Genomic DNA, 24,795 nt, shown 5'->3' with positions numbered 1-24,795 from the left:
GACGAAACTTGAACGAAAAAGCGGAGGAAATAACAACATTTCTATACTGTCATCTGCATGATGCCGTTGGATGATTCTGCAGAAAATTATGGTTTCCATAATTTTGCCTGAAAACCTTTTTTTTTTTTGGTCTGTTCATGATATATAATCTAATATATATTGTCTGAAGAATAATTCGTATTCATGCCAATTTTTGGAACATTTCGAAACTTATCCATTTTAAGCTCATGAACGAACGGTTCTTAGCCCATTATATAGGCCAAAATACAACTCGATTTTGTTAAAAAATAAAATACGTGATACGTCCATGCATATTAAAGTTATGAAAATAGGTTTGGATTAATTTGAGTACATGGCATAAATCGACACTTTTTGCAGACTGATATTTGAGAAGGGCCCCTCTGAAAATTTGGATTATCTCTTCCACTTCCCAATCAACCACCCCCCCCCCTCCCCCGAGTCTCCCAACGAACGAACTTATTACCAGATATTGGGTAAAGGATCGGTCCATACAATGTGTCCTCCTTAGCAGGGAGTACAATGTTTTAAGATTGGTCATTGAAAGCAGTGTTATATTTTGATAATTGATGCCGTGGGTCAACCAAGACAAAATGTCCCTTGAAGAGGGGGTCAATATTTTGAGATCTGTCATTTAAGTTTGGCAAATTGGTAGCAGCATTTTTGGAGCATATTTCAGGCATTTAAAGCAGTGCGTGTCAAGTTGAATTTGACATATGTCAACCTGACTAATGAATAGGATTTAAAAGTTGTGCATGTGGAGGTAGAGGAGGGGAAGGGGGTAGGGGGAGTTTTAAATTGCATCTGATTGACTAACTGTCATGGACCATTTATGACAGGACTAAAGGCGGACAAAGGATTTGAAAAGGTGTAGTGAGTGGGACTGGTACAGTTGCCGGGGGGGGGGGGGACGTGGGAGGTCCCCTGAACGATTCAATCACCTTTATAAGAAATTTTAAGGGATTAGTGTGATGGAGTCCGGGAGGGAGGGAGGGGAAAGGGAGGGTGAAGGTGAGGGGGTAATGTGGAGTAGTTTGAAATTATAAGGTCCCTTGTTTTGGACATGTCTATGATCAGTTCATAGGTTCTAAAAACTACCGATTGATTTAGACCGAAGAATAAAAAAAAGAAGCAAAACAATTAACGAAGAACATTTTAGTGTTTGTCATATTTTCATTTATTTACGCGAACGAAAGGAATAAATCCAGTTTACACTTTTCTTACCTAAGAAAGGGACCGTGCATGCACTCTCTCTCTCTCTCTCTCGGTATTGAAGTCATATATATAAATTAAAATTAATAAATACTGAAGATAAAGTTACTTGATTCTTTTCTTACTTATTCACATATTAAATAAAAGACCAACAAATTAATGAATGGAAAGGTATAAATTAATTAAAATAATCGAAATAATAAAAAGAGCAAATTTTCCAATAACTACTTGGAAAGGTAACCAAAATATGATGATAGAGATAATGGAAGCGAAAAAAATATCATTCGTAAAAAGAAACTCCACCCCTTTGAGGGAATTGATAAAATAATTACTTCTGATATGACACAATGTAACTTATGAAAAAAAAGAAAGCTCAGATGTCTTATTGCTTCATATTATCAATATATGATTGAAATACTCTAGAAAGATAATATATATATATATATATATATATATATATATATATATATATACTATAGAATGTTTGTATATTCAGCATATTTGCAAGTTGCCTAGGATCCACAATAAGAATATATTTTGATATATGCATACTGCCTATCATTGATTCATCACGTCATGTATACATATGATAATCAAATTAGTAATATCCACCGTATGAATTCATATCCTGAGCATGAATTTGTGCCATATCATTTAGAGTAAGAAAATTGAAATTATAACTTAATAAACTGTTCAGCAAATATTATGTATAATAATGTATAGATAGATTTTATTCTTTTTTCGAATATTCTCATTCTTGCAATGCAATCGTCTTCCCAATTGTAAGGCAAAACGAGGAGAATAAGGATTGAAACAAAGGAAGGGAGGTAGCTTAATTATCAATCATACATTAATCTCTTTACACAGGCTTTGTATAATATTTAATTTACTTCTTACCAGAATTATATTTATATAAATGTTATTATTTATGTAACATCGACCACAAGGAATGTGTTTACTTGCACGCAATGGAATGTAACAATATGATACATGTTACCATCCTGCGAGTTAAAAACAATTTACTTATATTATATTATATGAATGTATGTATGTATGTGTGTATATATATATGTGTGTATATATGTATGTATATATGTGTGTGTATATATATATATATATATATATATATGTATGTATATATATATATATACTCTACTTTACACGGCAGATATCGCCTATTTACATCAAAGGACATACCTAATCTTTATTGCGGTATTATAGCTAAGATGCATAGAAGTTTTACGTCATAAGTTTATACATATTCACACCTCACGTTCTACATTGTCAGCATTACCGTTATTGCACATGTAAAAAGCTGCCATTTCTTTGGCATTCTTGTTCCTTTAACTTCGAAGACTTTCCTACAATCCTTGTAAATGAACGTATTCTCATATTTAACAAAGTCAGCGATGTATGACACATTTGGTGCATGTGTGGTTTGAAAGACGCGAACAAAGTACATTAAAATTAAATAGAGAAAAAACAAAACAAATATACATGCTGTATCTTATAAACATTCCTATAGAATACGTATATGCTTCGTCATTGGATCATATGAGATTCCTTTTAACTGAGCTGTTGATGTTTACCGCAACTACGTAGGCAGCGATGGGAGCTATCTGTCGGATCGTCGTCTCGAAGAGGCGATGAATATTGTTCAAGGAACTGTAGAAATTTGGGAAAGACCATCTTATGCGCATTCTTACCAATGAAGCAATCAAAATGGCCGTAACCGTCCATGATAGATCTTTCGTAATGTTGATTAGGGTTAGCCTCCTTACACACATCGTACGACCTCTGAGAAGTCTCGGGGTCCCAACACATATTGTCCTGTCCACTACTAAAGAGAGTGGGAATGTCCAGAAGCTTCATTTGACTACGATACGACTCAAAGTTCATTCGACCTTCCTTATCAACAAGACCAGGCATGTAAACATCATGGCCATCTGCAGACACTACGTGACCAACATTCACACTCTTCGCAAAATGCTCAAACACTGTCGAGTTGACAAAACCAAAGATCTCGTGGAGCTTATCGTGCGTGTCCTTGTTGAGGTTCGCGTGATTCCATAGAAGATGGTACGTCAAACTGATGCGGTGGCAAACAGGGTTGTTACAATGCTCGGTGACATCGGTCATCACCGCTGCATTCACCCGTGAGATACCGTTGATAAACTTGTTGAAGAGACCGTCGTTGACATCTGTGTACGCTGACAAACCATCGATACCAATCTTCTTAAGATACTTCGCTGTATTAAAATAAGATCTCCAATCGTTTATCTTTCCTGCAACCAAACATGGACCTGTCTGTGATGATATGATACTACGGATTTTACCCTTGAGATGCCCCTGCAGGAGGGAGGTATAAAATGAAATCGCACCTGCGCAATGGACGAGCACTTGGATATCCTTGTGTCCAGTAGCTTTCAAGATGTATCCTACAGCAGTGGGCATATCGTGCGCAGCCGCTTGATCAACATTCCACTGTGTCTTCGAGGATTCCAACTTGCATGATGCACGCCAATCTAGAGTCCACACGTCGTACTTATGCTCCACGAGGTACTCAACAAAATTCGTGTCAGTGGTGTCGAAGTAGAACATTTTGGAGGACACACCAGTGCCGTGCACAAGAAGGATGGGTCCCTTGGTACCACCTTGGAACCTTGTGACCTCAATCTCAACCTGGTCTGGCGTCACTAGTTTTTGGACCGTTGGCTTCGGAAGGCGAAGATCTCTCGTGAAATATTGGGAAGTGTCTGGGTTGTGTTTGACGACCTTTCGGAAGGGGCTATAAACGTGCCACATAGCCTTGAGGAAATGTCCGATGAAAGCAGCGAGGACTTTCAATTTCTCATTCCATACGTCTGTATTAAACACCTCAAGGGTTAACATTTGTTTGATGAAATCTTTAAGACGAATATGCAACTGTCCATCTCCCATAAATTCCAGGTCTTCTTGGCTGTTCTCGTTTTCATCCACACCTCCATGCCTTTTGTACATGTTCACGTGCAAGTTGGTTGTGTCTTCGAGGCCAATCTCAAACATAGAATCTTTGTGAACGTGTTTGACTCCCCGAAAGTAGTATTCCTCACCTTCGCTGGTTTTGATTGGCAGTTCGTACACCATCTCTCGCGTTTCAACTCTAGACTGGCTTCGATTCAAGAAGCGAAACTTCCCTTCGCTGACGGTCATTGGTGAAGAAGCTATTGCGTCACAGGAAACCGTACCAAAGACATCTGCGGCATGATCTTCGTCCTCGTCCAACATGCGATTAACGTCTGAGCTTTCGATGGTTAAAAGAAACTCACATGGCGTCTCTTCTTTCTCGGTCTTCAACTTCAGGGAACCGACCATCTTTTCTGTAAAGCGAATGCCCTTTTTGGGAGGTATTGACATTGGTTCTGCAATAAAAAATAATAAAACGATTGAGCATTATTTTATTTATAATTTGAATTTCAGTTCACGTGGTTTGGATGTTTTTGGGGTTTTTTTTCTTTATCACATTGTCATTGTGTCGATGAAAAATATTGTATAAAAACAATAGATTGGAAATTAAGTACACATTAAATACTGAATTACTTACTAAGCATTTTAACACTGTCATAGTCTATTTTCCACTCATTTTGTTCCGCCATAAGTCTCATGCATCGCTCTGCTAGCACGCAAATCGTCATTGTTGGATTGACCCCTAGACTTCGAGGCACGATGGATCCATCTACCACGTAGAGCCCTGGATAAAGTTCACTTGTGTCCCCCACAAATACCTGACCTGCATGGTTGACCACGCCCTCTTTTCCTGTCTGACCCATACCGCACCCACCAAGCGGATGAACAGTTATGACTCCTTTAACGTCTCGGAGGGTGGCAAACAAACCTCCCCAGTAAGGATTTTTGATGAACTTTCCTTTCAGTCCCTCCGTTGCTTTCTTGGCGGTTTCACCGATCTGTAAGAACATAACATAGCATAAATACATAATTGTTAGAATCAATTTTTTGGGGATAGATTTTATTCCACATATTAATCAGCCTGAAGTCATACGATATGGTATTGTAAAACATTTTATTGACGCAAAAAGAGAACTTGTCTGGTGCCTTGAGATTTAGTAAGATATGCAAATCTATTTCGAAGATAGACATAAACTATTGCTTTTACAGTCTGAATTAGAGATACGCACACGGCTTTACATCCTTTACAAAGGGAGAGGATGTTGACATGAAATGATGAAAGTAGGTCAAATAGAGGCACAGTGCTTACTTGTTAAAACTTTTGAGTATTAGCTAAGGTAAATTAGGGAGGCGTCAGTCGTAGGGAGACGTAAGAGAGGATTGCAGTAAATGCACATCACAAAGAAGTCTTTCGAAGTATGAACAGCCAAATGATGCAAAATGGAAACATTTTGCTTGACAAGAAAAGAACATGAAACTTTCGTTAACATTTTTCAGCTATGAAACTGAACATCAACGCCCATTTTAGGGAATGTATCTTGGTTTGGGCATCGCAATCTCGCCACTTTACCCCTCCCCCACCCCCCCCCCCCAAAAAAATCCGTTTTGTTGTTGTTGTTTTTTACCTTTTGAAAATTTTTCTGTCCACCGATGTTTGGGTATTCTGGTAGAACATCACCGGTCTTTTTGTCGAGAACAAGTTTTCCTGTTGCGTCATCGTGGCTCATTGAGAGAAAGCACAGTGTATTCTTAAAACCTCGACCTGTCAATCGATGTGTAAATTCTTTCAATTCGCCCATTTTTTCTTTGGTAGTGTGTTCGCCGTGTTCCAACCAATCAACCACAAGCTTGTAAGCGGTATCGGAAGAGCAGGGTGGGGTGCCGTCCTGCAGTACCATCCCCTCCTCAAACTCCTCGCCCTGTCTTCTCCTCAAATCGATCAGACCGACAATGGACGGTCCTGGTCTATTACCGTCATGAAGGTTCTCTAGTTCCACCCCTGCAGGGTTTATCGGTTGTTCGCCATCGTAACTAAAATTCAAAGAATCCCCATTTGTTGTGAATCTCTGGCCGAGTTTGGGAGAGAATTTAAGATTTCTGGATTCTTGAGATCTGAGGAGAACTCCAGTGGATCCTAGGGATCCAGCACCAAGAATAACATTCTTTGCTTGAATAAAAAGTTGTCTAATTGGAAAGCCACTCGCTTTTTGTTCTCCTTGGACGTAGTACACCGTCCACATGTCGTGGTCTCTTTTCAAACTTTTCACTTCAATCTGGAACACAAAACCAAACAGTACATCATTATGAAATATATGGATATGGAATTTGGATATGGGGAATGTAATTATCTATCTTTGTAACTAAAAATGAAGAGAAAAAGTGAACCTGAGCCACTCACTGTGACTGAACATTTATTCTGACTATGACTGAGAATATTTTTTAAATTCAATTCATGGATATAAACCTTTCTTCAAATGATCTGGAAATTGAACAAACATTACCTACCTTAGTATAGATTTCGGCCCCGTGGGCTTTGGCATCTGGTAGATAATTCATATTCAACGAATTTTTAGCACCAGTGTTACATCCACCGCAGCAATTACCGCAGCCTACGCAAGCTGGTTGTGGAACACCTACGTGATTTCGAGACTTGTCCTTAAAGTTGACATAAAGTGGCGCTCTGGAGGATAAAAATGAGCATTGCGTGAATATCTTCTTTTTTTATAACTTCACTGTCATTTAAAGTATATTTCTGTACATGATGTAATTAACAGTTCTGCTTCTATCAGTACTAAATAAAGATTAGACCTACCGACCACATTGATAAAATGCATCATATCCCACAGTCGATTTAGGAAATGGAAAGTTACACCAGCAGGGGAAATGAAAGAAGCTGATCCAGCACCCTGTAGGTATCAAGTGACTCTCTGAACCGGATCTTCCGATTTCAGGTGTATGTATATACATTCAATGGTCTTATTGCATGGTCACAATGCAGGGTCACATTGTATGGTCACATTACAGTCTGTTTCAATGGAGAATTGTTCCAATCTTAACAGAACGAATCGTTTCCTAAAATCTTGATACAAAAATGTCGTCGGCACAAAATTGCTATCGACGAACGGATTTCTTTTTATTTGTGAAGATATTGCCCTCGAGATACCAAAGCATGAAAGAGGATGGTTTATATAGGAATTTGATAAACTCCATGAGTAAGCAGAAATATGATATTCCTTTTCAAATGGTAATCGTCGACACTTTCGTCACAAAATTTCCACAATCATTTATAAAACTTACTTCTGGAATACTTCTCCCAGGTCCTCGAGATCAGGTAGTATGATATTCTTAGCTGCATTTTTCATAGCCTCCATTTTAAGCAGCTTTGGAAATTCGTCCGGATATGTCGCTGGTTTCAGCATGTCATATACTCGTTTTCGATCGACAGCAACACCTGATGGATTATCTGCGTCTCCGCTGTTTGATGCGCGCACGTCCTCGCGCAGTTCTGAAGGCCACACCTTTAAAACAAAAGGAATTTCAAATGTGTGTTTTAAAGCTCATTTTCATTGCATTCATATCAAAATAAAGTGTAAGGGAAAACCAACCACTATTAAAAATATTCTTACAGTACATAGCACATCATAAATGAGCCAAGTTTGAAAATATCACACACTTGAAGAATTTATCTGTAAGTTTCTTACATTCAATTTACCATCCAATCCGTTAATACTGGCTTTCATAATTTCTGGGTGTAAATAAAGAATTGTTCCTCTTTATACCCATTGTCAAGTGTCACTGAGTTTATAGGCTAAAAAAAAGATTAGTTTTCAAGAGTTTAAGTCTTCGAAACAATATCACATAAACATAAAGTTTAGTTCCCATTCAATTCCCGTCGTACTTCCATCCTTCTTATAGTTTTCGAAATCTAGTTAGTTTGCAATTGTGTCGCTTGAAACAATACTTCACGCATCAGTTGAGGCGCTTACCTTATCTTCCAGCACTCGTGGGTCGCAATCGAGACCAACATTTGCGTTAATCAAGGACCCTCCTCCGAGACCGCATCCTTGAAGTACAGCCACCTCGTTTCCTACCACCACATCAAACAAATTCGTCGAATTTCCTAAAAAAGGGAGAACGACGATAAATTGGAAACTTAAATGAAACGTCTGTTATTGATAAGAATCGGGTCATTTCAGTGACTTCAAAAAACCTTTGCTGCTAGAATCAATTATCAAAGGACTCATTGTTATCAAAATTCCACTTTCGACTCTTTTTTGATTGGCAATTATAAAATAGTTTGAAAATGATCCTAAATATCTTCGGAGAAACTGCTTAGATTGATTGATATGCATGAAAGGAAAACTGTTTTCTACGATTTGTGGATCCCAGCTCATTTTGGAAGGAATGGACTAAAACAATTGTTTAGTAAGCAAAATCTAGCATTTTAGATGACATCACGACAAAATTATTGCAATATGACTGCTACCGCCATATGTTGCAATATCCACTTTGCATGAGATAAACGGATATGTCAAATAGGTCTAAAATTAGCAAATATAATAATTAGTTTCCCATACCAAAATGTTTAGATCGGCCCTCCATGGTCATTTGCACTTCCGTTAGGGCACCGACGTCATTTTCGGGGAAATCTCCTGGTAGCCATTCTTTCCCTTTCTCGAGAACGCAGACGGTTTTGCCCGACCTGGCGGCTCTGCTTGCGGCGATGGAAGCCCCGTAACCGGATCCAATGACTATAACATCGTATGACTGTTTAATATCTGCCGTAGCAGACGACAGGCGATATCGACTGTAATCGTATCTTGCCTGTTGAGAAGATAAAGAAAAATCAAATATTTACAATGGCACATGGCTGTTTTGATAAGTAACTCTGGATTTATCATGATATCCACCAGGAACAGCCGATGGTCCTCCGAGCGGTGATGGAGCGAAAGAATAGGTTATCTGACAACAAGCCCACATGTCTGCGCTACCGTCGTTGTCACAACTGCAACTTCTATCAATTTTTTTGGAAGAAGCTTCCCCAGCAGAATTACCTGTGGCAGGGTCATGGGGCTGAAGTGCAGGGACCGGGCCGGTATGGTATACATAAACGATGACGTTAGTACCAACTGTTGTTAAGGATGACAGGCAGAAGTGTGGAAAGGGTCGGGAGGGGAAGGGGAGGGAAGAAGGTCAGAAGTCCAGTATCTGTCACGTACTAGTTGCAGGTTATTCGATGGTGAGAAGTCAACCATATTGGGGTTATTTATGATAGCGGTTGGGTGAGCAAATTTGAGCGCTACTCAAAATAAGATTACAGTGTAAACGGAATGGATTTGTCACGTCTTGAATATTGCTGAATGAACACTGTATGTGGTAAACTTGTGAAAAGCCAACAACTTTATACGAAAATACAAATCCTACGCCGCTTTCTACAGGATAGGAGCAAACTATTTAGTTTGTGAAGTTGTGACTTATCTGGGTGAAATGCTGTTACCTTCAACATAAGGAGTCAATCTGTCTGACATTGAACAAATGTCTTGACATTTTACGTTGCCCTTACGGTATCGTTCGTGCAGTGGTCTGAGAATTAAATTTCAATATTTACATAGGCTGCTTAAAATATTGAAATATTTGCATGCATGCATTGCAGCAGACACATCGGCTGCAAAGCTGTTTGGAATATTTGTATAGAATCGATGAAACCTTAATTTCGGTATTGATGAAAACACGGTATGACTGGTATTTACATGGTCACTTCACTTGTTTTCCTTCCTGTTTGTTCACTGGTTTGATTATACTAACAGGTTTCAAGGCATTTTTGACGAGTTTGAATTGCATTTGTCAATGAAAGGTAACCAACCCAACAAACAATCTGACGGGGAAAAATCATGGGACTTGTTTTTATACAAAATTGTTACTATTGTGACGTCATGACTTCAGAAAAAGAACAAAAGCCTGACATTGAAGAACAAAGAATGGGAAACGAGTTTGCGCAATCAATGATGATAAGGCTAGTCCTCGAACAATGAAGTATTACCATATTACCAAAATATGCTGCTTTCGTGACTGTAAAGCTTTCGATTTTGTATATAAATATAAAGGTTTGCAAAGGGGGTAAACTTCATGGTGAGACAATGGGTCTGAAGGAACTGATGAAAGTTTGTAAGAACTATACCTTTGTGTGTGTGTCTCTATGTGTGTACAGGCAAACAAAGGACATGACAAGAATTACAGAAGGACCAAAATATGATCAAATTTGATTTTGATTTTGTTATTATCCTTCTCATATTCTAATCTCTTTTTCTTCTTTTTTTATTTTTGAATGTGTAAAAGTAAGGTGGCCCGACGTTTCGATCCTAGCAGGATCTTCTTCAGAGGCTAAATGCCAATTATTTTTTGACTCAGAAAAAAAGGATATATGCTTCCTTATGTATATAAATCGATTGCGCAAGTCTGAACCCTGCCACCTTTCGCAAATAATATACCAAATAGGAAGGAAATAGTACTGTAAAAGCGGATGTAACCATGGAGGTAAAACCGACATGATGTAACCAAACTTGGAACCTGCGTCGATTACACATTTTTGAGAGGGCAAACTCAAAGCATCACCCATTTCAACGAAATGTGACATCGGCCAACCACTTGTAACCTGTTGGAGGGAGTTGGACTAAGTATAAGAGGTGTGCATAAACAAGCTGCGGGGATGGCGTTTAAAATTACTGACCGAGTCACACTTTTTAATAGACACCTCTAGATGTCCCTCTCCATGCCGCCCCTCCCCTCCGCTATGTCCCAAAAGCGTCATTTACTTGGTCTGTGTAAAACAGACGATGCGGACAGTTGGAAATGGCAGGATGGAACAAAGGTCAATCTATTCTCGAAAACTGGGAATATATAAGAGCTACTCGACATATAGTATACCCCTCCTCCTGTATGGCTCCTCCCCCCCCCGCACCCATGCCTCCCCGCACCCATGTCTGCCCTCCGCCTGCATGGCTCCTCCTCCCCCCCCCCCGCACCCATGTCTCCCCCATCCATTCCATAATATTATCTCTACTGTTAGTCTTGAATACATTAACCTACGATTTCCAGTGGTTCTATCTCGGATGATGATAATAATACAAAGTTTGCAATTAATCATTACTTTGTTTAAAACGATTACGAAGGAAGAAATGGTTTCGATCACTTGTTTATCGAAAATTTTAATGCAGTGATTATGTTCTTAAACAATCATTTTTTTCAAAGAAAGTTAGTGATTGCAATAAAAATATAGATATTTTCAGTTTCGTATCTTGAATTCCCCTTGTGGTCTATCTTTTCCCGTCGTGGTATAGGTTTCTCGGAAACTGTTCGGGTTATATTAAAACCTGATAACTTGTAGGACAATGCATTCAATATAATCCAAACACTTTATGAAGGAGTGTAAAAAACAATTGTACAGCTATGCGACAAAGGTATACAGTAGAAGGTCAAATAGCACACAGTAATAACACAGAGAGTGAAAGTTGGAATTCAGTTCACACAGTCCGATTAAAACCCTTCACAACTGCTCTATATAGGAAAAGAGCTTAATTATCGTCATGTATATGCACAGCTCATAAATGGACGTTATATATCATATATATATATATATACATGTATATATATATATATATATTTATGTATGTATGTATAGAAAAATGCTGAGCTAGGCTGGCGGCGTGCAAATCATTCTTTTGTTTTATAGAAATGTATTGATATGTAATCACGTGTAAAAAACTGTACATGGTAAATTACAGCTTAATAACTATTTTGACTAAATTTGGCACAAACTTTCCTCTCATGATATCAAATAATTCTCTGTAAGCTTTTTAAAGTGTCTACACACTGTGCTCAATCAAAATTATCGACAGTAGCAATACCAATACCTGTTATAAAGACATAGTGATGTGTATAAGCCTATACGTATGTTTATGCTTATTTTTGTTTTATTGTTATCGTGTGTAAACCTTTTTTTAAATTTAATTTTCGCACCAACTGCTTACTATAGCTTTGATAAACGGCATTGCATTTTTTTCAGTGTCCATCATGTGTCATACTGTAATTCCTCAGTTTTATTAATTACTGGTACTGATATATGCCATATGAAGACTAAACTTTGTCTGTTTGTAAAGTTTCTGATATTATCAAACGAATATAACATGATCCCTACACAACCCCTCCAATCCTCGACCCACCCCCCCCCCCCTCCTTACGGTCGTCTTCCTAATTATCGACTGTGTCAGACAGCTATGCAGATATTGTAATATTACGATTAATTAGTTGTATTAATTGAAGGGTACATTTTACATAACAAGAGGGCAATTTAATTACAAACTGAACAAATAAAACACACGTACACACTTCGTATTAATGAAAAGGGGCAACTTTGAGATTTTCACAAAACTGGGGAACAGATACTCCCCCTCCCCCGCCCCAAGGAAATGTAATTGAATGAGTGACTGTATATCCCTCATCTTGTAACTTTGCTGAGGACTTTCATGTAGAAGTCACCAAAATATACACAAAATCCCAAATTATATTTCGAAACATAGGCCTATATGTGAACGAACCTTAAACCTAACAGTAACCAGTTAGACTATTGGTAATTGTATCTTACAATTCGTATAACATTTCAATGTACGGTAATTCACAATGACTACAGAAGAAATCGAAATATGCAAAAATGAATAAAAACTATAGGCTAAAATATGCATTATAAAGGCACAAAAAATGAAGCACATAGCCAACTAATTACTCAAATTTTGTAACATGATGCAACCTCAGTGATATAATTTACATACTACACATTGTAAATAATAAGTAAAAAATAATTTAATGAAAATAAATTTGTAAAAAACAATTAGTAGAAAGTATATAGCCACCCATGACTTTCCCAAAGAATGTATCAGTACGTGTGCCGTCCCGCCATATGAAAATACACTAATTTCTAATTAAACACCGATATATGTTTAAAAATTTTACAAATTTAGATGAAAAATTATAAAAAATCTCACCTTCTCGCTCATTTTACGTCTTCTCACCATCTCGTGAAACTTTCTTCTGTCGCTAATTCCCGCTCCGCTCTTTTTACTACGTCTCTCCATTGTTTATGGTATTGCGACACCGGGGAAACAAATTGTATATTACTGAAGAAGCGATGCAAAAGTTAACCTCCGTACATTCTGTATCGATGGTTAAGAGTTTTAAATAAAAAAGATGTCTGAGCTGTAAACCTTCTTATTCTTTTCAGTCTCTGAGCGCTTCAGCTGATCTGAAATCGAAAGAGAACAAGCTTTGATTATTTATAGATCACCGGTAAACTGTTTTAACATCAGCAGTCAATTGGATGAGATCAACGGGGAAAAAATGGAAACACGTCGTAATCCTTCGAGGTCACATTTGGTTTCCCGGAAAAACCTATGACTGGCATTCTTTCGGCGATGAATTTTTTTTTTGCTCTAAAATTTCATAAGTACTGATTGTGCATATAATAATAATAATGGGTGAATAGTTGTAATCAGGCGTTCAATTCATACCCACATCCGGGTTTACACGGTAGATCGTGTGCGAAGAAAATACGTCTGAAAAAAAAGGATTTCCATTGGTGATGTGTTCTACTTTTGATCGATCGTTATCGTTCTAGCTAATTACGTGCTTTATTGGACATATACAAATTATGAACTTGACATGTATATTGTACAAAATCTCGCAAAAATTACCTAGTAGATGCAGCGGCGTCGCCAGACATTTCAGTCTTGGGGTGGGGGGCACTGGAGGCGGGGGGGGCACATCACTTACTTAGGGCGCACAATGTTTGTTTGTGAATGCCGTCCTGGGAGAGGGGTTTAAGGGGAGGGAGTGAGGGGTATGAGAAATTTTTGATTAATTAAGGGTCCCTAGATGCAATCTGGTGCTATGTTTGCAACTTGAAGTAACTTTATGTTCACGAATTTTCGGGCTTAGTCTGTCCGATATTTATGTTTTTAAGTGATGCAGATACAGTTTTTGTTTGAGTATTTTTTTTAACACTACAAATCGCATCTGGGGGCACCTGGGGCACGATTTTGTTTGGGGGGGCACGATTTTGTTTGGAGGGCACGTCCCCCCCCCCCAGTCCACCCCCTTGCGACGCCACTGAGTGGCTGTTTCATGTATATATGGTTGATTGAAGGTGGATAAATGGTCACGTCATACTGTATATAATACGGTATACTGATTTACATGCGATCAACTTACACGCAGGGCCGTCGAGGGCCTCGTCGTTCCTGGTGATGATTATTACGTCATCACCTGGTCCATACTCTTTACGTCCCCCTTTCTTTTTCCCATTAGGAAAAATTTTGAAACTGAGAACACACAATACTTAATCCAATGTTTTCTCGGGCACCCTAATGGACCCAAGATTCAGTAACTAAAGCACACTGGCAACCCTCTCACTTCTCCATACCTATAGTGTCAGGCGATGCTGACGTGTTTCGTGAAGTCAGTTTTTAATGGATTATAAAGTGAATTAAATAAATGTTGTTAACAAACAATAATATGGTAATGCAACAATGATATATAACGTTATCAAGGGTGGATGGTGGAGTGGGTTAAAGTACTGGGGTGAGTGGGACGAGGAGGGGCGTCATGCGCGTTTGTAAACTTTAGAATATTACTTCTCCTCCACCGACTTCATGATTACATCATCATATACATTATGTATGCCATATGCAGCTCCTACGCAGGCAGGAACTGTCCTACCGGTTTCCCGGTTCGGAAACAATGCAATTCTCTGGGTTCGACATCGGAGGCGGCGACTTCGGAGTCACCAATTTTCCTCCTGATCACGAAAGATGCTGTATATATATATATATATATATATATATATATATATAAGCACCCAAATGACGAAGAACCTCACAGACGTGTTTGGGGGGGGGGGGTCTGGGTGCTCCAAGACACCATGCCAATAAGTATTGCGTCATCAATACACCTCTTTGGCTTTGGTAAACAAACTGGTCTTTATCTTTAAGCAACACCATGTTCAGCCTTTATGATATTGGATGTACGTGATATCCCCGATAGTCATTCAAACATGAAACCAATTTTCTTTTATGAATCTGGGTTAACGATTGACATTTTTTTCCATATTTCGGGGATAACACCCTCCTCATTGAAGTGTTCTTTGAAAGATCTGGGTGAACACTGGTGTTAGCTCAGTATGATGTTTTGATAACCATATATGTGAAAACCATGCATCTGAGCCTGCGGCCTTATGTATCTTAACACCAGAGAAATATATCCTGACTTCCGTTTCATTTACAATAACTCTAACAATTCCCAGGGTCAGCACAAATATTCCTCAATTTGTTATCACTTTCTTTTATAACTATAGTAACATCGAACCTACAATAAAAATCATTAAAATCAATCATTTTTTCAGGGGAAAGGTCTTTTTCCAGATTATCCGTTCGTAACGTTCATAATTTCTCAACTTAGACATCTCAGAGTCATTATAGATTTTATAATGATTGTTGATGATCGAACAAAAAACTTTGTAACCATTATTTTGACATAGCATATATACCTGGGCCCATTACTAAATACTGCCAGTGTTTTATTTTTACTTTTTTATGAATATGTATATGTTTCCACTTAAAACCTACATTTTACCGTTTAAAGACAAATAGAACAATTATTTTATAAAAATGTCATTCAAGTATAATTGAAATGATGGGCCCAGGTGAATATTTCATGCAACGACCCAGTGGATAGGACTAGAAAGGGAAAATGTTGTACAGTCTCGTACAGTCCTCAACAGACAATTTTAAAATATTCAAAAACTAATTGTAGTAATTGTAAAATGTATTTTATTATATGGTTTCATGTTATGGAGAATTACCTCGACGTTAAACGTTATTTGAATATGCATACAATGGCCGACAGTGAAACGTGCATGAGAAGTTATGTAATTTTTCTATTATTAACTTGAAAACTTGTTGTAATTTCATGAATTTCGTCCCCACTTTTTTCTCCCCAAATGTAATGAAATCTTAGGATAAAATAACAACATTGGGGCTCAGATATGCTTTTCGTAGTAAATGGAATGGATGGAGGTTTGCAAGCGGAAATCCGAAATGTTGGATGATTACCTAACCATCTTTTACAACACAGATTTCGACTGTTCGCGGCCACTGTATATAGAGCAGTCACTTCCGTCAATTGTCTTGTCCATTAATTGTGACGTGTACGGCGTGCCTTAGGTTTATTCAAGTGGTAAACTTTACCGATTGTTAACCACAATTGTTATATTATAGTAAGTGCTTAAACTAGGAAAGATAGACTCGACTTTATCTGTTTCAATGCAGTTGTTTCCCCTTTTAAGTTTTGGTCCGCAATATTCAGAAAAAGATCGAAGGCTTGTTTTTACACACGTATATTAATTCGAATATATACACTCATTAACTCGTTATTATTATTATATCATTCATTTCAACTTGATTATCATCATTGTTTCATTACCAAAACTTTCAGAATATCAGTTTTACTGTATGTCTTCGTTAACGGGAATTTTAGGTATGAATGGAAACTATATAATATACTGTGTGTTCATAAATGTAGTATGTTGATGGATCCACTGAGCGGGAACATATATGATAATATATACGGTACGCAGCAAAGTTAAACCCGCATAGTACTTTATGGCTCTGTCCGTTGCCAATAGAAACAGAATGGCTATATAACTAACATGTATATATATATATATATATATATATATTATATATATATATTATAGATATATTAAGACAAATGAATTGGGGTCCCAAAGCCTATGGGTCTCATAGTCAGGGGACCCAACTCACCCAAGGTCAATTGGCCTCTATATGTCCACTTCCAAAGCCAGAAATTTCAACTTATATTTCTGGTTGTGGCGTGCAAAACGTATCATAAAGGGGCATGCCATAAGCAGCATATGGTGTTTGGTAAACCCTCCCACATTGACAGAAGTCTTACTTGCATCAGAACATGTTATGGCCATATTTTTGGCTAGTTCCATTCTATGGAATAACCAGAAACTGGGAAGAAACGTTACTCCTTTGTTATGGGAAACTTTAAGTCGCGTGTCAGGGATTGGCTAGGGTGAGGGGGTAGTTTGGGCCGTTCGTTGGATACACCGAAACATTTCCCCCATTTACATATAATCTCTGAATGTGTCTCGTTATCATGTACAGCTTTTGCATGAGTCTAACCAGATCCTTGCAATATTTTATTTGTAACTTGCAATTATTTCGTCACGTCGGTTAATGTCTAGGAATCGTAACCCAAGACGGAGATTGTTTATGTTACGAAAAGTCAAACGCTCGATTTCATCGAGCTGATACTCTTTTAGCCATATCCTTTACTTCCCCGCCCCCCCCCACCTCCTCTCCCTATACGACGGGCTCCCCTGTATCGTAACATGCGATGATTATGACGAACTTGTAACTGTGTAGTGTCAGTTATTCAATGTAGAGATACTAAAGGTTACCCATGGTCATATACTTGTTACGGAAAACACAAATGACAGAGCCTCGTGGGTACGAAAATCGAAACAACTTGATACACCCTGAAACCAAAGTACATCGAGACTGTATTCTCAGTGATTATGACGATGTTACCGTCAAGTACTGATCGTGAGTCTCATAGATAGGAGATAAATACTGGATATATGATCCTGGTTTTAAGGATATTTCTAAACTGTGTACTATGTGTCTGCAACGTACATACACTAGTACACATGATCTTAGCCAAAAGAGCAAGGAGCCTAAGTTTATCTTTGCCATATATTTATAGGTGAATAGTAAAGCACTGCTAGATCTAGGCTACAGAACAATCCTTCATTATGTTAGACCATGGAGGTAAAATTTTACCTCCATGGTTAGACGGCCTTTACACTACAAAAAGCACTGTATATTGAGTGGAGCATACAGCGATTGTTAACCTACCTTTCGAACTGTCAATGAAAACATTATCACGGCGAAGCTGTTCTCAAATATCTCCCCCCAAAAAAGCAAAAAAAAAAAAACGAATCCTCTCTAAAAGAACAGACAGTCCTCGAATTTCCAGCGTTTATTCGCAAAGGAGTGAAAACCCCTCTTTCGATGTTTAATGTTTTTACTTTACCTTTCTTTTAGTGTTTTAGAAGCCTTGATCGAAAGTATGTTACAACGTTAAATTTTACCAATGTGCTAGCACGCAGCTGTCTTGCACGTAAACAAGTACAATAGACATATATATAACATATAGATTGTCGGGGAGTTATACCACTAGCTGTGCTTTACCGTATGCGTAAGCCAGTAAAATCATTGATGCGTGAAGGCGTACGTAATGGTTACTAAGATTGAGTTTACCGAATCAATTGTTGTGGGGCTGAACTGGGCCTAATTGACGAACACCTTCTCACCTATTTTTTCGAGCTCAGTGATTTGAAAATTGCTGCTACTCTCTATAGGCTGAAGATTTTAACCTATCAGAGATCTTGGAAAATGCCAAGAGAATTGTTGAAACAACCCGCTCTCCGCATACAGCTGAGAGAATAAACACACATAGGACACACCAGTATATGGAACGCGAAAAGGGCAAACTTACTTCGTCGCTAAGTTTAACGTAAGTTTAGACAACGACGTAAGTTCAGACAACGGAATTTTAGACATCAACGTGAGTTTGAGCAACAGCATAGTAAAACAGCAGCAACAACTTTAGTTTAGAAAACAACAAACTTAGTTTAGACAACGAAATATGGTTTCCCTTTTCGCGTTCCATAGGGAGTTGTTATGGAACAACTCCCTAGTAGAAAGCAAAGGAGCGGCTCTGGAAACCGAGGTCATTGTGAAAATTTCAAAAAATTGACAAAAATAAAGGAAAGTGGACTCAAAATAGAAAGGAAAAATTCGACAAACATAACTAGGCAAAATCAAAGAGAAGGGGGAGAAGACGGAGGCGATTACTTATCAGTTTTATATAGGCTACTGATTATAATTATTTGGCTATAGTTTTAGAAACCTCATTTAGGTCAATTCAACTGTTAAGCATTAGGGTATACCCTATACCCCATATACCCTATGGTTAATACTTCCAGGATTTAATTAGAACATTTTGACGTGCAAATGCTTATCCAGATTAAAAGTATCGCGAACCAACCAAGAACTTTTTCAATGTTAACGTAGCCTATAGCCTCTTTAGACAAACTAAATAATTGTATAACTGACTTCCTTCTAATTTCATTTGTGGCTTCGCTCAATTGACGTGTCAAAACAAATCCCAATAAAGGTCGGGCATTAAAAAACGTCAACACTTTGCGATATAAGACCACAACAAAAACGTACAGGAAAGGTCAAGTAAGTTGTTAAACACAGACACACCATGATCCCCTCCCACTTGTCTGGTCCTAAAACCACGTCCTTTTCTGTATTTGAATATGTATGCTTAGCTTGTGACGTCACACCTTGGCTCCATTCAGCGTAAAGTATAAAAAAAACTTCGATTTCATGATCTAGATTCGGCGATGACGTATAAGGCACATGATTTATTTTGGTAACACTGAAAGTTCATTTTTTACTTTAATACCACTAATAAATTGTGATGAATGGCCCTTAAAAGATAAAACGTCCAGTTCTCATCAATAAAAATTTTAAGTGGCTTGACTACTTATTCAAATACACAGACTATCACTATACATTTTTTTCAAATGCAACACTGAATCTCAATAGAAAAACCTAACGACTTTTAAGGCCCCACATTGCTAAAAAAACAACAAATGTTGTCTTTCTACGGTAGAGTATACCGGTTGTCAGGACGCATGCGCTAAGACGTCATGATTTTATAGCTGTTTGTGAAAAACGGTGCGAAGTTTATTAACGAGAACCTTGAAGTCGTAAGTTTCCTAGCTATTTTATTCCTCTTTTTACATAGTTTTCTTCTTTTATCGGGTTACTCTTTCCTAATTTTGTACTAGTATTTCATGAATTGTTATTACCACCTTTACCTTTATAGAGGATAATGATTGCCGCAAAGGGTCAAATAGAGGTTCTTTATTTTAAGGAGATTAACAGTGTGATAATGTATACCCTGCATATATGCGGTAAGTGCACGAAGTATATATGTACCAACTTTGTGTATTTGCGATAGTATAGTGAAGCCTACCACTTAATTCTAGCACACACAACAAACAGTTTTTCAGGCAATAAAGAAATTCCCGCATATCATATGCAATATTTCTAACAACCTATACGTGATTAATTTGACACATTATGAGCATAATTAAGCACCTAAATCACCTAACAAGAATGATAACACAAAGATGGCGATTGTCTGAGGTGACGCAAGCTGTACGGTCAAAGGGCACTATAGTGAGTCTCTTCAGTATTTACATGATTCAACATCTTCTCTATACGTTTAACCATGGAGGTAACTCCATGGTTAAACGTACAGCATTTCCTGGTTTATGAAGGAAATCATGAATTAATCTATCGGAGAATCATATATGGCGTTTGTAAGAACACTGTTGCACATTTGTACATAATTATTCCAGGAAAACATCTATAGTTATACTAACATATTCTGTACAACCAGGATTAATAAACCACCATATGGCATGCAGTCACCACATCCACCATACTTAACATACAGGTACGGGTTTACACCGAAGCGCATGCAGCCACCATCGATGTACGCCAGCTGCGTGTAGACACCGCGCCCAGAATGACTGGCGCGATTGCGAAATAGAGGGAATTGTCGGCTGCGTTCACAGTATTTGTATATAAATACGTTTGGTTGATTGGCGTCTATCTTGGCGCAGAGTGCTCTATGTCCGGGTGGACAGAGTGAAGTAATGGTGAGAATTAGTTGAGACTAGTGGAACACTAGTAGTTGTTACTCAGTTTCCCTCGTTGAGCGATCATCAGACAACTGGTCTGTTATCTGATGATGATGATAAATATAAATATATATATATATATATTTATCATCATCATCATCATCATCATCATCATCATCATCATCATCATCATCATCATCATCATCATCATCATCATCATCATCATCATCATCATCATCATCATCATCATCATCATCATCATCATCATCATCATCATCATCATCATCATCATCATCATCATCATCATCATCATCAAATATCATCATCAAATATCATCATCATCATCATCATCATCATCATCATCATCATCATCATCATCATCATCATCATCATCATCATCATCATCATCATCATCATCATCATCATCATCATCATCATCATCATCATCATCATCATCATCATCAAATATCATCATCATCAAATATATAGGCCTATATATATATATATATATATATATATATATATACATATATATATATATATATGTATATATATATATATATATATATATAAATATATATTAATTAATCCGTTGCATTTGATCCTCTTCCTATGTAAAAGCTACAGTATCTTATTTCAAGGAAGAGACTTTAAGATACATTAACTCAAGCTATATATACTTGACCAGTTCAAAAGCATTTAGCAGAGCACTCTGTATTAGAGTGGAGATAAGAACTAACAACCAATCGGAAATAGTAATATCCTGTTTTTGCTATAAAGAAGAGGCCAATCTTGTCGTCCATGATGTAACAAGGGCCAATTCCCGGATTTTCAGATATTAGACAAAGTGAACTGATGATGGCAAACAAAAGTGAGGTTTCGTGGGGAAAGGGGGTGGGGGGGGGGGTTGCAGCCTTTGTGATCCGTGGCTAGCGACATGAGCCATAATACCCGTAACACCAGTACCGACTATGGTACAAGATTTCCAAACCGGAAAATTAACATGGATGTATGTGAGGTCTAATCCAAGCTTTTTCCTATTATGTGTATAGAATTAACGTATTCACTAAGTCTCAACAGTGTGTATCGAACTACGAGTAAGTTGTAACTTGAAAAGTACTTCATCGCTATAGATTTGATCTTGTACAAGGTAACGGATCGTATCACTTAAACTTCATTAAAACACAAAATCTCATTCCACTGCCTCGGTACAATGATATGCCCTGAATAACACATTCACAACTCATATACGTGGGGCAGGCTATATGAGTCCCCAGGGAGGAGAAAATGTGGTCGACAAAGGGGCCCGAACAGCCTACTGTGGATGGAATAGCGTTAGGCAATAATTCCTGATCACATTGTTACGTTAAATATAAGGTGTCATACTTGACGCACCTTATAGCAGGCGGTGATCCCCTGGTAATAGGGGGAGAGAGGGGGTCCCTTAATGGGCGTCGACTTCAACGGCTCCAAGATAAAAAAAAATATAAAAGATAAAAAGTCCTGTAGGCGTGTCGGTTATGGTCTATATGTTATTTTCTCAACCATAGAAGGGACATCATGTTAACATGAAAGTTAATGTTGGGAAAAACCATCTCATCACCGGGCTATGGTCATTGCAATATTCGAATAACTTCCTTACTGTACAATTACCTCCCTTTATCGACCAGATTGCCACATATAAGCTATTATCAGATTCTGCACAGTCACGTGATGTTTATAATCCAGATGGTATAATTAGCTAAAGGAAGCGGATTCACTCGAAGAGGAAGTTGTCTCTATATACAGATATTCTGGCCCTGGAAATGATTCAGATTGCCTTTTTTGTGCATTTATACTACAACGTCCATCATTTATTTTGCAAGACGTCATTTCTTGGTACTGGCATGGGAAATTCCCTGTCGTCACCATGCTATTCATTGACGATAACTCATCTTCGGGTTCACATGACTGCACTTATGTTGTTATAGGTTGCCCTGGATTAAGGCAATAACCAGACAATAATCTATATTTATATCAACGACAACTTGCAGGAATTATCGAACGAGCAGGTCTTGACGATTGCCCGGCGGCGCTCAGTGCATATATATATATATATATATATATATATATATATATATATATATATATATATATATATATATATATATATATATATATATATATATATATATATATATATATATATATATATATATATATATATATATATATATATATGTATTAGATATTTATATAGTTAATAGTCCTACATGCATACAACGGTATAAACGTGGTTCTATAGACAGATAAACTACAATAGAGATATCTCTATATTTTGTAATAGTTTACTGGTTAGCACGCAAACTAAACAGTTATCAGAAATTTCTTTGGGAAGGATTTTCTGGGGAGAAGCGATGTAAAATTTGTATGGAAGAGAAAAATATTCCGTCACTGCTGAAAACTCAATCTCAATATATTGCTCCTAACTCGAGATTTGGTTTGATTGAATGTGATTTTGGTGACGGGCTAAACCTTCAACTACTCCACTAGTTTGGATCACATTAGTGGAGGGGGGGGGAGGGGGAAGGTTCCGTTGGATACGACGGGGTGGGGTGGTATATGAGTCTCCAGTGAGGAGTAAATGTAGTCCAAAAAGGGCCCCGAACAGCCTACTGTGGATGGAATGGAATCAGGCAATAATTACTGATCACATTGTTATGTTAATAAGGTGTCACTCTTGACGCACCTTATAGCAGGCGATGATCCAATTTTAACTCTACAAAATTTAAAATTTCATTGAGACATACTTTAAGACCTAATTTAGTCTAAATATGCATTAGAATACACAACTTTACGTCTATTTCTCTCTTTTGGAGGAGGGAGGGGAGGGAGGGGGGAGGGAGGGGGAGGTAGGGGGAGGGAGGGAGGGGAGAGAGGGGGGAGGATCCCTTTATGCCATGGATGTCGACTTCAACGGCTCCAAGGTAAAACTGCCTCCGTAATACAATCCTGTATGCATCTATGTTATGGTCTATATGTTATTGGCTCAGCAATAGAAGAAACTTAATGTTAACATGAAAGTTATTATATATATATATATATATATATATATATATATATATATATATATATATATATATATATATATATATATGTTATATATATAGAAATATTGATATCAACGACATCTGTAAGAATTGAAGCCGCTCATTTGATCTGTATACAGGTTACTGTTATTACAATGAAGTGCGAGAGTACAAAGTAAGTTTCTTATTTTAGATTATGCTGCCAGGTAGACAAGCTTATGGAACGGTCGGATCATGTTTTACTGTAGAGTTCAGTTAACATTGTACCTATATACGGACGTGTTTACTTGTCCAAAGGTTACTATACGGCTATATATGAAATTCCAAAGCTCACATTAATTGAATATAAGAATGGTTTCTGTGGCATGTTTGTTTTCTGCTATGCATATACCGGTAGCTGTTTACATTCCCATGATGTATTTATTAGTCATCCGTGCAAACTGATACGATATGCTCCCATCCACTTCCACCCACCCCACCTCGACCCACCCCCACCTCCCCGGTGCAATAAGTTGATTGTAATGACAAGATATCTCTTTCGGGGGGGGCGGAAAAACTGATTAGGCCTATACACGCAGAGACATCATCTGCATGCAAAGTCTGTATACGGAGGTTTGTTGAAAAGCTGATAATTGTGCGGGAGTGGGCGGGGGGGGGGGGTAGGAAACATACGGAATCTCGCGACACGTG

At 37.8% G+C, this 24,795-nt stretch overlaps 1 protein-coding gene across 3 annotated transcripts in view; it reads right to left on the bottom strand.

Moving 5' to 3' along the window:
* Window positions 1-1,179: 1,179 nt before the first annotated feature.
* LOC139962574 (uncharacterized) overlaps window positions 1,180-24,795 on the bottom strand; it is a 35,669-nt gene continuing 12,053 nt past the window's right edge. For 2 of the 3 annotated variants that reach the window (XM_071962690.1, XM_071962693.1), the window contains exons 2-9: window positions 13,215-13,471; window positions 8,754-9,000; window positions 8,163-8,296; window positions 7,474-7,694; window positions 6,682-6,856; window positions 5,802-6,449; window positions 4,814-5,174; window positions 1,180-4,631 (exon numbers count right to left, since the gene is read on the bottom strand). In XM_071962690.1, coding sequence (XP_071818791.1) covers window positions 2,797-4,631; window positions 4,814-5,174; window positions 5,802-6,449; window positions 6,682-6,856; window positions 7,474-7,694; window positions 8,163-8,296; window positions 8,754-9,000; window positions 13,215-13,304 — 3,711 coding nt within the window. In that variant the 5' untranslated portion in view covers window positions 13,305-13,471 and the 3' untranslated portion in view covers window positions 1,180-2,796. Of the gene's footprint in view, window positions 4,632-4,813; window positions 5,175-5,801; window positions 6,450-6,681; window positions 6,857-7,473; window positions 7,695-8,162; window positions 8,297-8,753; window positions 9,001-13,214; window positions 13,472-18,167; window positions 18,412-24,795 lie in introns of those variants that run through there. The other variant, XM_071962691.1, reaches the window with a different exon arrangement.

The sequence above is a fragment of the Apostichopus japonicus genome, chromosome 21, assembly GCF_037975245.1.
Source record: "Apostichopus japonicus isolate 1M-3 chromosome 21, ASM3797524v1, whole genome shotgun sequence".
NCBI classification, from domain to species: Eukaryota; Metazoa; Echinodermata; class Holothuroidea; order Aspidochirotida; family Stichopodidae; genus Apostichopus; species Apostichopus japonicus.
The sequence above is the reverse complement of the archived record's forward strand: the minus strand, read 5'-3'. Positions and strand labels throughout refer to the sequence as shown.